Source organism: Mchenga conophoros, linkage group LG10, assembly GCF_057382185.1.
Source record: "Mchenga conophoros isolate Kocher_MC1m ecotype Shallow Benthic linkage group LG10, M_conophoros_male_GT1.1, whole genome shotgun sequence".
Classification (NCBI taxonomy): Eukaryota; Metazoa; Chordata; class Actinopteri; order Cichliformes; family Cichlidae; genus Mchenga; species Mchenga conophoros.
The window spans coordinates 22,899,318-22,915,218 of NC_140535.1; the positions used below are offsets into that span (position 1 = coordinate 22,899,318).

General features: G+C 42.7%; 1 protein-coding gene across 1 annotated transcript; it reads right to left on the reverse strand.

Annotated features, from left to right (window-relative positions):
* Positions 1 to 1,674: 1,674 nt before the first annotated feature.
* slc7a3a (solute carrier family 7 member 3a) lies at positions 1,675 to 15,339 on the reverse strand. Its single transcript, XM_085289458.1, has 12 exons — positions 15,209 to 15,339; positions 8,002 to 8,632; positions 7,726 to 7,887; positions 7,068 to 7,251; positions 6,868 to 6,983; positions 6,444 to 6,666; positions 6,218 to 6,357; positions 5,806 to 5,908; positions 5,278 to 5,501; positions 4,645 to 4,811; positions 4,412 to 4,520; positions 1,675 to 4,309 (listed from the first exon to the last, which is right to left on the reverse strand). Exons 2-12 carry the CDS (start codon positions 8,366 to 8,368, stop codon positions 4,158 to 4,160), a joined length of 1,947 nt encoding a protein of 648 aa, XP_085145584.1. The 5' UTR covers positions 8,369 to 8,632; positions 15,209 to 15,339; the 3' UTR covers positions 1,675 to 4,157.
* Between the last annotated feature and the right edge of the window lie 562 nt (positions 15,340 to 15,901).

Here is a 15,901-nt window from a genome sequence, read left to right on the forward strand (position 1 = left end):
AGGGTAAATTTAACTGGGAAAGAATAAGATAAAATATATAAATTAAAGTTGAAAATAAAATAACTGTACAACAAAATACACAATATAGAATTATATAAGAATGTATGAAGAAATATAAATAAATATATACACAATAACAGCAGCGTGATTTAAGTAATGAAGTGAAAACAATGTCCAGAATGTCCAGTGTGTGTGTAAGAACTGTATGTGTGGGTCAGGACTGTGTGGTGGTGTGATTGAGAGACCGTATCGCCTGCGGGAAGAAGCTTGGTATATGTCATCCGCGGGCATAGCACAGCATTTTCACTCATACATTTCTTTTAACCACAGTAAAAATCTTAAAGTCAGTGCACTGAATGACTGTATCCAAGACATTAAATTCAGCATGGCACAGAGCTTCCTGCACCTAAATATGGATAAAACAGAATTAATGGTTATTAATTCCCATTTTAGCTTCTCTTCATTGGTTATCTGTTAATGTTAATTTTAGAATTTAATTAAATATTTTATAGTTGACTCTTAAAGTGTATTTCGAGTCATAAGCTCAGCTGAGGCTCTGCTGGCCATCCCACAGTCTTAACTGAGAACCAAGGGTGACCATTCTTAGGTACATGGACTGCTTCTTTACTCTGAGCACTCAAAGCTTATCCAGTTTTTACTACAAGCCTCGTTCACCCATTTCTATACCCAAGCACGTCGTACACACACACTCACACAGATGGATTAGAGTTCATACTTTGAAATGCAGACGGGAGTAGCGGGGTATCACATATACAGAGCCCACTTCCTGACCTACAGCCAACCCAATCTCACTATTGAGGTGATGAGCTCACTGTCATACATCATTCTTACAAATCCTTCTTAAAGACATATTTTTATGAGCCTTTTCTGTCTCATTTCACTGTTGTCCTTTATAAGCATCTTTTCCTGGTGTTCATTTTTAGATGTATCTAACTAGTTTGAATTTATTCTACATTTTATTTATTCCTCGCTTTTCTTGTCAGAATTATCATACCTAATATTTCAGTTTTCTCTGATGTTTGCAAGGCAACAATACTGCGTAAGTATTTATTGGCGTCTGATGGTTACAAAGCACCACGTAGCAAAGCTCAGACCATCTCAAATTGGTTTTGGTAATGCAAATTGTCTTTGAAGTGCGGTGAGAACAAGGAAGCTCCTCACAGAAACACCCCAGAGAGGTGGTGGATTTGAATCCAGGACCTTCTTTCTGTGAGACAACAGTGCTCACCACCTGCTGAATCCATGTCATGAATACTTATGACAGTGCTGAAGGTAAAAGGGGATCTAACCTGATACTAGTGAGGTGTATCTAATAAAGTGTCCAGTTAATGTCTTATTGTCAATTCTTTTGGTTGCAGTGATTATCTAATGATGCAACGAGGTAATTCTTACCGAACCGTCTAAACTTTTTGAGCCGAAAGTGAGAATTTAACAGAGTAAGAATTTAATTGGCTAAAGTTACCAAGCTGGTCAAACTGCCTAAAAAGGGTTGGCACCTGGCATAACTCATAAAGACTGCATTGTTGACATAGTTACGTGAGTCACCGATGACTCATGGAAAAAAACAAAAATGTGCTTCAGTTGCCTCCAACACAGCCAACTCACACGGACATCTTTCTACGAAAACCAAGAAGTGCACAAGACAGAGACGTTAAATCAGGTGTGATCATCAATCACTTTTATTTTTTTAAAAAAAGAAAACAAACAAACACTGAAAATACAGCTACATTTATACATGGCAGCGATATGTACAGGATATAAAAGAAATATTTTGCTGCTGTTAATGATCCAGCAGTGAGAGAGGGGATGATTGTTTTTCCTTTTGTGAAAGGCACAGGAGCTGGCTGTAAAGAACAGAGTGACACGAGGCACGGCCGCGTCACAAAATACTCCCGGTAATGAATTTCCGGCAAGCAGCATTAAAATGTAGAGCGGGGTTTACACTGAAAGTACTGACTCTCTTAGCAGCCGCAGCGCCTTCCACAGGCTGACAGATGGGTTTTTATTTTTCCAGGCACCAGTTTATACTTCAATAACATCTAAAAATCCAAATCTACTCCCCTCTCCACTAATTTTCAAGTTCTGTCATGTCTTATGGGAAAGCGTCCGCTGGGACCATTTTATCTGAAGAAAGTAGGGATTTTTTTCCCCTCCATGTGGCTTCCAGCAGCACAAGCATCAAATGTTCGTAAAATGCCTTCAAGTGTCATTCCAAACCCTCACCGTATCAAATTATAATTGGTCATATTTTAGAGAAACAATTCATATAATTTACAGCATTATACAAATAAAGATACAGTTTTAAACAAATACTGTACACTCTACAGTAAAGCACTTTACTAGGACCCCCCCCCCCCAAAAAAAACAACAACAAACAAATACTTTTGACAATAAGTTACTGACTATTGACATGGGCAAAGATAGGTTTGAAAAATAATTTATAGACCAGCTTTAAGGGGTCACTCCTTGCTTCTGGAAAACGCGCGGGTCCCAAAAACTAGATCATTTGGTCGGCAAGTACAATTAAAATCATGTGACGATTGACGACATTTTTTCAACAAAGACAAACAAAAAAACCCAACCAAACAAAATAAAACAAAGCCCCCAGGGAACGGCACTCTAAACTGTACATGTAATGATTAAAATACGTTAACATCTAAAAAGCAGACTGACTGATTAAAGTTTATATGAAAAGGGAAAAAAAAAAGAGAAAGCAAACAATACTAGAAACATTTAAATATTAACATTTTATACCAAGGAAGAAAAAAAATGCAGTAAAATTAAAGTTTAAAATAATAAATGTGATGAGTACTCAACAGACAAAGCTGCCAAGAACAAGTTTCAATTGAAACTAAACAAGAACCTTTGTGAAAAAAAGGAAACAAGAATACTTATTTTTCACAAGGAAGTAGAAAGCAAAAGAAAGGTGACAAAATAAAAAATAAAAAAAATGTGTTATAGTAGTGATTGGATATGGGTCCTTTATCAGAAAACAACCCCAGCTCCCAGACACCAAAATACTCGCAGTATCCGTCCATCGCAGGATCGGACGACGAAGGTAAGAGGCACACAGGTGCAGTTCTGTCAGGAAGTCTACGCGGATCATTTAAAATTCATAGAGAGCTTTCCATGGCATTGGAAAAAGCTCTTGGGTGGGAAAATAGACATTTGTAACCAAACAGATAGATGATGGGGTATCCTCCTCTAAATACCAGAAAACAGAAGGAAAGACAAAACAAAAATCTCACAACTCCTGCTTTCCTTTGTTATCTTGACTTTACTTTCTTTGTTTACAACCTGTATTTACCAGGTTCAAATCAAAGGCCTCAAAATGTGCAAAAATGCAGTCTACATGCAACCGCCCCCCCCAAAATTTCTAAAATAACATAAAACGGGCGCATTTAACCGATTCCACAATGATTTCGTGTACACATGCTGTAAGGTGGGTCTCTGGGAGTTGGGGTTGGAGCAAACAAGGGCGGTAGTGTCTTTACAAACTCCTTAAAGCTGCACAGTGAGTAAGATGGCATCCGTCGCGTGCTGCTGACCTAAATGCACCGATGCAAACAAGCAGGGAAGGTGAACTCTACAGAAAGATGGTTAACGGACAGATGCGTCTGCACCTTCTGCTTATTTTTTCTTTCTAAAAAGGGAAAAAAAAAGGAAAAGAAAACGTGAAGTGTAGCTGACAGTTGTAAACTGACTGGCTTAAGTCATAGTGATTTACACTGTGGTTCTTTGTGGCCGGATGGGAGGGTTGGAGTAACGGAAAAGGAAGCAAACATGAGAAGTGTAACATTCTTCCAGTTTACAGCTTCTGATAACTGAAAACATGAACTCATAGATGTTTGTTGGGTCCATTCGAAGCATTTTCTCATAGGCAGCGAAATGTCTCCAGAGGGCTATGGCTAAGGAGAAATGGGTTAGAACGGGCACGTAGTGAGAAGTCTAACCATCAAGTTAAATCAGCCTCTAAAAATCAGAGGTAAGATGTGTGTCGCATTTTCTTGCCTCTCCTCCTTCAAACCCAGGGCAGCGTTCCAAGCCGCCTACACTGCAACATTTGGCGGTAACCACATGGCCAAACATGAGTGTGGAAGTTCTGCAACGCTCCCCCAGGTCTGTGCCAGTCTGCATCAAGGGCTGCTGCCTGCTTCCACGTCACTGTTGGGGGCACCCTTGTAAATTGGGGCATTGTTCTCCACGGGGAGCTCGTATTTGCGTGGGAGTGGCTTGTTGCCGCTTTCGTTGCTGTTTGTAATGCCATAGAAGAAGTAAATGGCAAAACCTGAAGGGGGAAGAAGAAGAAGAGGCGGATGGAAGTTATAAAACGGGCACATTAATGTGAGGCAACAGAAGGAAGGACAGGATGTGTAGCGCTCGAACGTACCCAAAGCCATCCAGACGGTGAAGCGGCACCATGTACCCAAGTCCAGCTGCATCATGAGGTAGATGTTGACGAAAACACTGAACAGGGGCAACCAGGGAAGAAGAGGAACCTTAAAGAGACAGAGGCCAAACTTAAGACACTTTCTCAGATAACATCGTAACAACATGTGCCCAAGGTGTCCAGTCAGTCTCAGAAACAACAACGTCCTGTGCTTCAAAAAAATGGAAAGTTACCTTGAAGGTGAGCGCCTCTTTGCTCTCCGGCTGCCTCCAGATGATGATCACGCAGACGGCACAGAGCACAACTAAAATAACGCACGGCACCACCACACCCAAATATCCAGCGAGCAGCTCCGGCAAACAGTTGGCCAGGATGACGCACAGGACAGTCATCAAAATCGCTGCAGGGAGAGCAGAAGATGAAGTTACTTACACCGGTTACTTCACCTAGTTTATTCTGATCTAAATCAGATGAGTTTGTAAGCTTGTAGCTTTCCCATGCGATTTAGTTTGTTTTCACACAGAGGAATTCTCAGCAAACTCCAAGCGAACCAAAATGCATCACTACAAACCACGTGAGTGTTCAGACAGCTCATTGCGTCCGTGCTCCGGACTATGAGACAACATGGAGAACTTTATGTTCATTTCACAGCTAGCTGCTAGACCGCACAGACTTTTAGATATCTGTAGCACCTTCCCGCATTGAGAATACAAAGCATATGTGGCTATGGGGCGTTCTGTTAGGTAGTAGGTTTGGATCACATTAATGGACTGAACACAGCAGGTGTGAAACCACCCTAAAACTCCAAAGGAAAGCATATATTTCATCACACTTTATTGTTTTAGCCTTCTCGCTCACACACTTACAGATGACAGCAGTTGTAGCGTAGACAATGTTCCCAGACAGGACTGTGGGGATCTTTCCACTTGGGCAGAAGAGCAGCTTGAAGCTGAATGTCTCTTTTAGTGGCCTCTGATCCATCTCCATGTCATATTCATCGCCACTCTCCCCTCCACTCACAGGCATCTTCTCCGATTCCTCCATAAGCTTCTCCAGCTGGCTGGGTGAATTTAGGGTACCTGGCTGATACCTAGAAACATGAATGAGAGACTTAACATAGACGTCACACACAACTGCTTCTGTTACTTTAAATATATTGCTTCCTGTTTATTGCTACTATGAAAATGAGCCCACAGCCAAGTGAGAGCCAGTAAAGCTTCCTTGCCTTCACCCTTGTTCTTTGGATCGACACGGATTATGATATAACTGTGCTTTTAAACTTATGGGTGCTTGCCAATGGCATTAGTGCATCAGCTGCTACAGAGTATTTAACACATGATTACCACTTCACAAGCCTCTGTGTGAATTTGATGGTGGAGAATAAAGGTGCTTACCTGAGAATGAGGACGCAGATGGCCACTAAAGAGTACGCCAAAAGGGTTCCAATGGACATGAGGTCCACCAGAGCTGCCAGGTCGAACAGAAAGGCCATCAGAGCTGGAAGGAGAAGTAAGACCAGATCTTAGACAGCTGCAAGCACCAAAAATATCAGTATTTGCAAAACTAGTATTGATCTTGACATGTCAGCCTGTGAGATAGGCTGCTAGACAGAGCTGAGGCAGCAGGAAGCTCTGTGAACTTGGAAAACTAGCAACAGATACTACTGGTAACAGGAGATTGATACCAGCAGTATCTGTACATTGATACAGCAAACAAAGAAACAAAACAAACAAATCTGCGTGTCCAAAACATGAAGAGAAATATGCCCAAACATAAATGTCTCTGAAAGTTGTATCTTTATCTTACCTGCAATAATACCAGAAACAATGGTAGCCAGGACAGGGGTCTTTGTGCGAGCGCTCATCTTAGACAGAAATCGGAACAGCAGCCCGTCCTCTGCCATGGCGTAAATAACACGGGGCATAGGGAACATGGAGCCCAAGAGGCTGGGGGAGGATTGGAAGTTTGCATTAACATTTTACAGTCATGTGAACATAAACATGTTAGATCTTTTGGGTTATGCCTTCCTCACCTGGTGGACAGAGCACAGAGAGAACCGACAGCCACGATGTATCGAGCAGGACCCCAGCCGACAAAGCTGAAGGCCTCGGGCAGAGGACTCTGAGTGTTCAGCTGGTAGTACGGCATCATCATGGTGAGAGCGGCAGACACGCCGAAGTAGGCGAAAAAGCAGATGAGCAGCGAGGCCACGATGCCAATAGGTATGGAGCGCATGGGGTTCTTTGCCTCTTCGCCTGAGGGAACACAAAGCAAGAGAAAGATGAGCGGGATCCCACTGGCGCGCCTAAATAACCCTTGAACGTCTTGACAAAAGCTGATTATGTTAGCGTGTACTATCCAAGGGCGGGGTTTTCCCCACACACCAGAGTTCCTGGCCTTACAAAGGAAAAGTTTTATGTAACGCAACACTCTTCATAACCATCAAAACTACTTACTTGTTGTGGCAATGCAGTCAAAGCCCACAAAGGCATAGAAGCACGTGGCTGCACCGGACAAAACTCCGCTAAGTCCAAATGGGGCAAACCCACCAGTGCCGTATTGCTCCTTCAACCTGGGAGGCAGATGAGGAGAAACATGAAGTTAAACAATAAAAGAGGATTGGATCAGAGAAGTAAATCAGCCATCAAACACTCACTTCAGCTCCCTGCTGCCATTGGTGCTGTTTATGAATTCCCTGTAGTCGTTCTCTGTGAGGTGCCAGTTATTAGTGTCCCCTTTAACGAACCCGGAGATAATAACGAACCCCAAAACCACCAGATTGATCCCAGTGAAGATTTTGTTCACGAGAGCCGACTCACTCACACCAAAGGCCAGAAGTCCTGAGGGCAGGAAGTAGACGGAGACAAGAGAGAGAAGCTTCAACAACACATCCTGCTACGTGGGTGGACATTTTCATACTTCACTTCCAACAAACCATCAGTCAGCGACACCAATTCATTCTAACACTGCTACTGGCAGGCCACACTAGCTGTGATGTTAGTGTGAAAACTGTTGTCTGTTGTGCAATGATTTGGATGCAATGATCGCAATCGGCTACTTCCTAATTTTAAATGAGAAAAGTACTCGATATTGGAGGTTTCAGTGGGTCATCTTTGGAAGAACAAACACACTTGTATGCATTAAAATGCTACTAACAGTAAGGGTCTGATGCTCAAACAGCTTCATGAGTTTAAAGCAGTTAAAATGAAGGCGGATAGCCCGTTATTGGACTGCTCAAGTTTTTTTATATCCCAAAAATGTCCTTATAATTGAGCAAGTTATCCCCTCATAGCACTAAGAATAAGCAGACTCACCAGTGAGCAGCAGCACCAGGATGAGGGCGAACAGGTCCGGGTACTCTGCCAGCACCTTGCCTGGCACCGTCATTGCCATGGAGGCTTTAAAGAAGCCCGAGATCTTTTGTTCCACCAGGTTGTCAAAGGTTGAACTCCAAGCCCGGGCCACACTGGCTGTACCTAAAAGAAGGAAAAAAAAAATACCAGAGATTATTTAAGAATATGGTGACAAGATATGACTCCTAATGTGTGGATTTCTACGGCACATCTCAGTCTAGTGAAACTGAGGCTCACCTATGACATAAGACAAGATGAGATTCCATCCTGTTATGAAGGCCCAGATTTCTCCGACTGTCACGTAGCTGTACAGGTATGCGGAGCCCGTCTTAGGGACACGGGCGCCAAATTCGGCGTAGCACAGGCCGGCCAGCATGGAGGACAGAGCGGCGATGAGGAAGCAGAGCACGATGGCGGGTCCCGCCTTCTCTCGCGCGACCTCACCGGCGAGGACGTAGACACCAGCACCCAGCGTGGAGCCCACTCCCAAGGCAATGAGGTCCAGGGTGGACAAGCAGCGGGCGAACTGGGTCTCTACACTTGACAAGTCTAGTTTCCTGCGACGCAGCAGGATTTTGCCAAAGGTGGACAGATGGCTGGCCATGTTTGCTGTGACTGTGTGTGGGCGCAGAAGCAGGCTATGCGTTTTAAATCCTTCTAGTGTGAGTGCGTGTGTGTGTGATTGACACAGCTTAAACAGAACACGTGTGACCGGCAGGTACGGGAGAAGTTTGGACAGATGGATGGGTAAGTTACTCGTCAAGTATTGCTCCCTTTGTGTTCGTATCAGCCAGGCCACAGTCGCTTCAACACAGAGATCAGGAAGTAGCAAAGGCTGTGGTCACAGAATTTAGCAGCAGCAGATTACCTGTGAGGAAACACAAGAAAACAAGAGCTCAAAACAGGGCGCTATTCAGTACGAGCCAGAGCTTACGCTTCTTACAGCTTCTTGTGCTTGGCATGGTGCAGAGGGATTATGAAAACCTCGCTTTTTCCAAGTAGCAAAGTTGTTTTGTTTTTTTTCCAGGAAAGTGTTCAAACTGGCGGAGAATATATCAAATCTTGCAACACAATCGCTCCCAGCTGGGCTACAAAAATAAATTGTATCATATGCAATGTCTCGGCAGGTTTTTAGGTGTGTTTCAAGTGAACCGAGGTAGCCCCGGAGATGTTGCAAACTGCACTGGAATACTACCACCTTTTAAAGCACAGTTACACATCACGAGACACAGTGGGACGCAAAGGAACCATGAAGACAAAAGAAATCCGAGCGTTATACTGTTAGGCTTTAATCAAATCTCAAGTTTGCCTGGACAAATAAACCTTCCATGGTGCACACCCCAAAAAATAATAAATTCTTTTGATACAACACCTAACCTTATTCCTCACCACTCCCTTACTGCGAGAAAATACCAGTCAACTAGCAGCTAGAGCTAGACGGGGAAACGCCTGGGAAAGTGTGTGCAGTGGTGATGGGGGTTGGTCAAACGGAGGACTACAACTACATAGGTTCCAACACAACCTCGTGACAGTGCCGTTTCACTAATCAGAATGTAATACACTGTTTTCACTGTTACATGCATTATCAGTGATCTGATTGAGAAAAATAACACAATGAACCACCCCGAAGGACAGCAGCAACACATTTTGTGCCAGTTGTGGGTTGGTTTGCCAAGATCTCACAGGGTGAAAGATAACCATTACACTAGTTTCTTTGACACACAAAAGCAGCTTCATAACACGCCAAGGACACTTTATGCAACATGTAACCTAAACAGACACTGTTTTTCTGTTTGTCTGAGGGGGACTGGACACGTTTTTATTGGCAGAAGCAGGAATGACGTCAATAACTGAGTGAATGTAACTAAAAATCTGGGGTTACTGACACGTGTACATGTCAAAAAAGTGAGTGATGGTCGAGGCCTGCAGTTCAACAACCTTTTGGTCGGTACATACACTGTGTGTACAAGCAACACCCTGAACACTCCCACAAAATGTTGCTTGACCACCTTCAGTCTTATTTAGATTATTCAAAGTTCTCATACTGCCGTTTGAGTCTGAAGTCTTGCTTTGTAAAAGTAGTTGTATTAGTAGTAGCAGCAGTAGTAGTAGTAATTTGATTATCTAAATAAGATGTCTTTTACTCCAAATGGAAAGCAGAAGAGAGAAATCCATGTGCTTAAAAACTGGTTAGACTGGTTTTGGCTTTACGCAGCACTAACAAAATGCTAAATGTCAGTCTTGCAGCTCTTGCTGAGATTAAAAACAAAATAAAACTGATCGCCAGCAGCCAGGACTCACTGTCGTGCTGCTAACTCATGCAAGCTTTTCAGAAGTAAAGTGTCACTTTGTGGGGTTAAAGCTGTCAGATGTCCACAGAAAAGCTACACGGAGACCAGAGATTTGCAAATCGAGAAGGGTGTGCGACAGAACGACAGAGTGTGACTTGCAGGAAGTAGCAATCACACATTTGTCTCGTCTAAAATGGCTCAATGCATCATGTCGTCGTGTTGTTTTTACACCCTTTTTTTTCCCCTTGGACCTGGTTTCTGCAGCGTCACTGAGATTACAGAGAAATATTAAACTTTACATGTTAGATGTACTCACTCTCTGTTATTTACAGTAAACAGTCTTGTACGCACATGCAGGTCCACGAGGCAAAAACATGCTCAGAGCAATAAGAACGCTGTAAACTTTTATCTTATCAACAAAATACTATACTTGTATGGTTAATCATTAACATTTCAACAAAATAATATACTGGACCAAGGTGAAGGATATTGCATCATGAGGCATATCTACTTATCCAAAAGAACAGAAAATACAAAAACATTGAGCTTCTTGGTGATTAAAAGCTCACACAACTCATTAGGGCAGGGTTTGACAAATTTAAGTCCAACACTGGGCCCACAGGCCGCACCTTTAAACTATAAGATTTGACAAACAATAATCAAGAATAAATAATAAAGAACAATCAATGAAACATTCTTTCTTGGTGTGCAACTGATCTGCAGGTTCTCCAAGAGAAGGGCTGAAGTCAGGATTTTGAGGGCGGAGCAGCGTTAAAAGCTACGCGTCTGAGGCTATTACTGCAACGACACCCGATTCTTTCCCATGTCAGGCCTTTCAGTTACTTCACAGATCAGTCTGTAAAGAGGAGGAGGAGATGTGAAATCCTAACCCAGCGGCAAAGATCGGACTGAATCAGCGGCACAGCGAGGACGGCCACATCAAAAACGCCCTTTAATGCCTATTAAGTGTGTAAAAAACTGAAGACGGAGGGCCACACAGTACCATTTTGAGCAGTGCTGTTTAAGTGTTTTTGTCCTCCACCGTCTGTCCAATGAGCTTCAGGGATAAAATACATTTATAAAAATAGGAAAAAGGTCCCCTGCTCACATCATGAATGTATTAAAATCTCTACTGCTTAGGGTGAAGTTCTCAGAGTGAAATTGAATCCATGCTTAGAACGTGACCACTAGAAACTAAAAGAAAAGAAAAAAAGAAAACAAAACCCAGACATCAATGGGAAGCTTCTGAAAAACTGCAGATGCTCAAAAGAAAAAAATCAAAAATATGACTCGAGAAAAAAAAGAGAATCGAGAACTACGGCATGTACAGTGGACTTTTGAGGCTTGTGCTTCTTTATCTTTCTGCCTTGAGAACTTATTTCAGGTGTACAATTTCATAAAAATGAAAGCAATGTACATTCAGCTGTGGCGGCATTATGATCCAATTTTAGTCTTTTTCCTTTTCCCCAGCTCCCACGATGTTTCAGCACAATGACAATATTCTATTAATACTGCAAAAACAACAGAAACGGACTATCAAAGCATTTCTAGGCTTACTATTTCAAAAGAGAATATCCTGTCTGGTACAGTTAAGTGTTGGGAGAAAAAACTCAAAACACTGTCAAACAATGAAATAAAAACAACACAGAGAGCACCTGATGACTGCCATAATAAACACTCTCCTCTCTGAAGACTGATGGGAAACTGGTACATGGTGGAAATGCTCCCGCTCCCCACTTGGTGTGACATTCCAGCAACATTTTCCACTCGCACACCAGGAACTGAGATCTAAGGTGCTCGGTGTCCTGTCAATAAACATTTATTACCAAACTACTGTGCCCGACCGGCCTTAGATCTCCTCGGGGGTTCACCCAACGCTACACGGGACCCTTCGGTGGGGACAATGGCAACCGTGCAAAAGGGAATGATTTTTTTTCTTTTTAGGACACACATACACATGCGCTCTTACTGTTTGAGCATAATTAAGGGTGGTCTTATTAAAGCAAGCCACCATAGCCCCGGATGCCACCTCTGTCACGTCAGCTTGTTGCTAATCTTTCCCTTGTGGTTTTCACGAGGGTGCCCGTTTGTGCAAATGGGGCAGGTTGTGTGGAGGTGTGGCTCACAAATGTACCCTCTGCATGTTCCACTAGCCCACACACGCCTGTATGAAAGACTAACGTTATAACCAGCAGGGGTTTTTTTCCTCCCTTCCCCCCCCCATGCTCCTGCTATTAAAGTGAAAACACAAGCATTTCCCTGGAAAGCCAAAGATGATGCGTGAATCTTGTTGCCAAGATCACTTCTGTGTTTGTTATCGCTTTTTTAAAACTAAGCTTGAGCACGGTTGTTGTTTTTTGAGGACCAAACTAAAAGGCTCTTTATGCTGGGGGACTATGACCAGCAGCAGCTCTGGCCAACAATGGTCCGGTTACAACAGGCTTCAGGGATAATAGTCCTGTTACTTGACTTAGCATTGGCGCAAGTGCTTCCAAGGACTAAGAGGATTATTTGAAGTAGTAACAAACCTGCTAACCTCATTACAACCTGTTGCTGCTCCTTATTCTATCCTCATGAGCAACACATGGCTTTGTTTTGACTGCCACTGTTGACAAATAACCACTGCTGCTGATAGTGATACCGAGTCAAGCTGTGTCTTCACTCTATGCTGCTCACTAGTTTGTGAAATCCACTGCTGGATTTATATAGCAAAATATTGCCAAAATAATCCACATCACTCCTTAAATATCAACTTCAGTTAATCTGTGGAGTGCAGCAGTTGAACAAACACCAAGTTCAGCTCCCTGCAAAGTGGGGCCGGATCTATTTGGAGTGTACACTGCATCGCGGCTTGCTCTACATCCTCTCAAACACGACACAGTGTTTTTATTTCCCGGCTGTTTGAAGACAGGAACAGTACATTTAGACTCAGGGACAATAAGGATGATATGAGGTGCACAGCGGGTTAACAAAAAGGCCGAGTGAAGAAAGAAACCATGGAGACTGAACTGAACAACCCCACAGATCACCTGGCGGGGAGACCACCCCTCTTGCCAAAAACCGGACTCGCTGTGAAATGGAATGTGACAAACCGAGAGCCTGCCCGCTTTCCCACGACCACTGCCAACACCATTAACATCATCAGATATGACAAGAGCAGGACAAAACTACCAATTTGTCACACACTCACGCCGAAATGTGCCGCATTGTAGCACGACAGACGTGCAATCTTTCTTGAGTTTGGCAGCATTTGCACCCCCCTTCCCCTGTTATTGAATGTTTTTATTTAACCATAATCAAAATGTTCCCAGAACATGTCACACGAAGACCCTTTGATGTGGACTAGCACACACCCTTCCTGCAATGACACACACGTGCACACAAAATTTGTGCTTCACTTCAATTTATGAGCATTTCATTCAAACAACCAATAATGAGAGAAATCATTCACTCTGACTATTACAGCTTCACACTGCTGCAGTTTATCGAGTACACCCTGCTGTAAATCACAGCTCTGATGGGTTTTGTTGACTCTGAGAGATATTAGTAATATTTAGTTTGATGCAAATGGCGTGAACAAAACAAACAGAAGGAAGCGTCCCACAGAAACTGGACGGATACCTCTGAAAAAACAACATTGAATTGAATAGTAACACAAATCTTACAGCTCAATTTCTTTATTGTCCCACAAGGGGAAATTAGTTTAGCAGCAGGATAAAAAAAATAATGTGTTGTTATGAGTTGCTATGTGTTGTTATTATATTATTATACTAAAAAATGGCGACTTTATTGTGTTTTTTCAAAACCGAATTTCCGCGGTCTCCTGATTTTTTTTTTGCCCCTAAAGTAACGTGGCATTCTGGTACAAGGTTATACAACCTGACCCCTTGAAACCACAATAACGCAGTCAAGCAGGTGTGAATACTCTCGACACACACTCTTATCCGTGTCTACACCCTTGTCTCCAATACAATTAATGCAGTTGATCATTAGTTACTCCAGCTAAAGCTTGGCTTTCAACTGGCTGATGCAACACAAATGGCACACCTTCCCGAGGTGACATTGCCACTCGCGCACGAGGTTACCAGAAAATAAATAAATAAAATCACGAGTTTAAAATTGTTTTACCCACGAGCAGTGCCGACGTTGTTCAGCTGTCCATATGGATAAAATACCCCATCTGTCAAGCGACCGAAACACCACTGACCTATCTACGTGGCTGGGAAGCTCTCGTGTGGTGCCAGTGTTGCTTTCAACAATATAGGAAGTGCAGCAATTGGCTTTAATACATTTCATACCTGACGCAAGAAAGCGGGAAATGGCGGTGGTTTTAACGTTGGTGATCTTTTTAAGTGCGGCGTTAGGGCTCAGGCTTGGATTTAACAATCTTCTGGATAACGTTTGCACATAAAAGTAAATGTTGCATTGGTATTCAGAGATTAGGCTTTACAAAAAAAATCTTACAAATCGAGTTCTTGCAGTGGCTCTGGTTGGGTGCGCTCAGTTTAAATATGCACGTGAACTAGCCAAGTTGTTATTATTATTTTTAAAGATTAGTGTTATTTGAGAATAATGCATGCGATTCTCAAAAATTCGGCGCTACGGGGGTCTTTAAAAGCACCATTTACGGTCATTCCACGTCTCTGTAGCACGCTAGTAGCAGGGCGTGCTAGCCCACCACGACCAAAACAATGAATGAAAACCACGATTAATAACACGGATAAGCGTCCGAGTGTGCTGAAAAGAAGATGGAAACCAATTAAACACATTTTCCACAATGGTCGCCTTACATTAAGTTTCTTGTTTCTGCTCGGTTTTCCGGGTAACGTTTCGGGCAGACAGCTGACTCCCCGCTCAAATGACAAATTAAAGCGGAAAGTACAGTGAATAACCGAGACACGTTTTTCACGCTCGGTTAGAGAAAAAACACATTGAAATATTTGACTTTAAAACATAATAAAGCTGCTCAAGAACAGTGTCGTCCTGGTCTTGTTCAACATTGCGCCAATTACATCCGACAACACACGAGGAGGATTGCATCAGTTTACTATATCGTAAGTACAAGCTCGATTTTAGATAGAAAAATGTCACTACAGTACATCTTAGATTAAAAACGCGTTTCTGTTGTGTTAAACAAAAGCCGACGTCGTTACCTTTAATGTCTTCTGGTGGTTTTAAAGTGAGTGGAGAGAGGAAGAAAGACGACAGATAGGAGCGCTGGTGTCGGAGCAGATGACGAAACAACCCGCTCGTTAGTGCGGTTTTTACCAGTCGCGAGAGGATGTGTACAGTGACGTCATCACAAGGTGGAGCTTTCCACTCATGAATGGAAGTTAGATGTCTGTACTTTCTGAAAACACAGTAGTGAAGTAATCTTTACATATTAATGTATATTGTATACTTTTATATACTTTATGTCGCCTACAAGTGCTTTACAGACCAAATATCGGGATAAACAGAGAGACTGTATATGAGCGCATGCTGTAGTAGCGATGCCCATATTTGGACGCCCCTCGTGGAAAGCTATGTATAGGCTGTGACTCCGACCGTGCACTATATCCGCTGCTGCTTTGTTTCACAGATTAAAAGAAAAAGGGGGGAAATATAAACAATTTCTTTCATGTGTATGTGCACTTGGTGACCTGCGCATTCTTGAAGGTCAATGGTGTCAAATAAAGTAATTTTAGCTCGAGCTGCTCTTATGATACACACTTATTTAGGTTTAATTATGCAATAATAATAATAAAAAATGTCATCTCACATGTGGCCTGATGAAATTCAGATAATGTTCGCTGCCTCTTTGCAGTGTGTGTGTGTGTGTGTGTGCACTGCAGTTTACAGTGTGT

Excerpts from the sequence above, each read along its gene's own strand:
- slc7a3a (XM_085289458.1), bottom strand. The coding sequence starts at position 8,368 with ATGGCCAGCCATCTGTCCACCTTTGGCAAAATCCTGCTGCGTCGCAGG. Across the intron at positions 5,909-6,217 it reads TGTTTCTGGTATTATTGCAG|CTCTGATGGCCTTTCTGTTC; the intron begins GTAAGATAAAGA and ends TTCTCCTTCCAG. Across the intron at positions 4,812-5,277 it reads CGCTACAACTGCTGTCATCT|CGATTTTGATGACTGTCCTG; the intron begins GTAAGTGTGTGA and ends CTCTCCCTGCAG.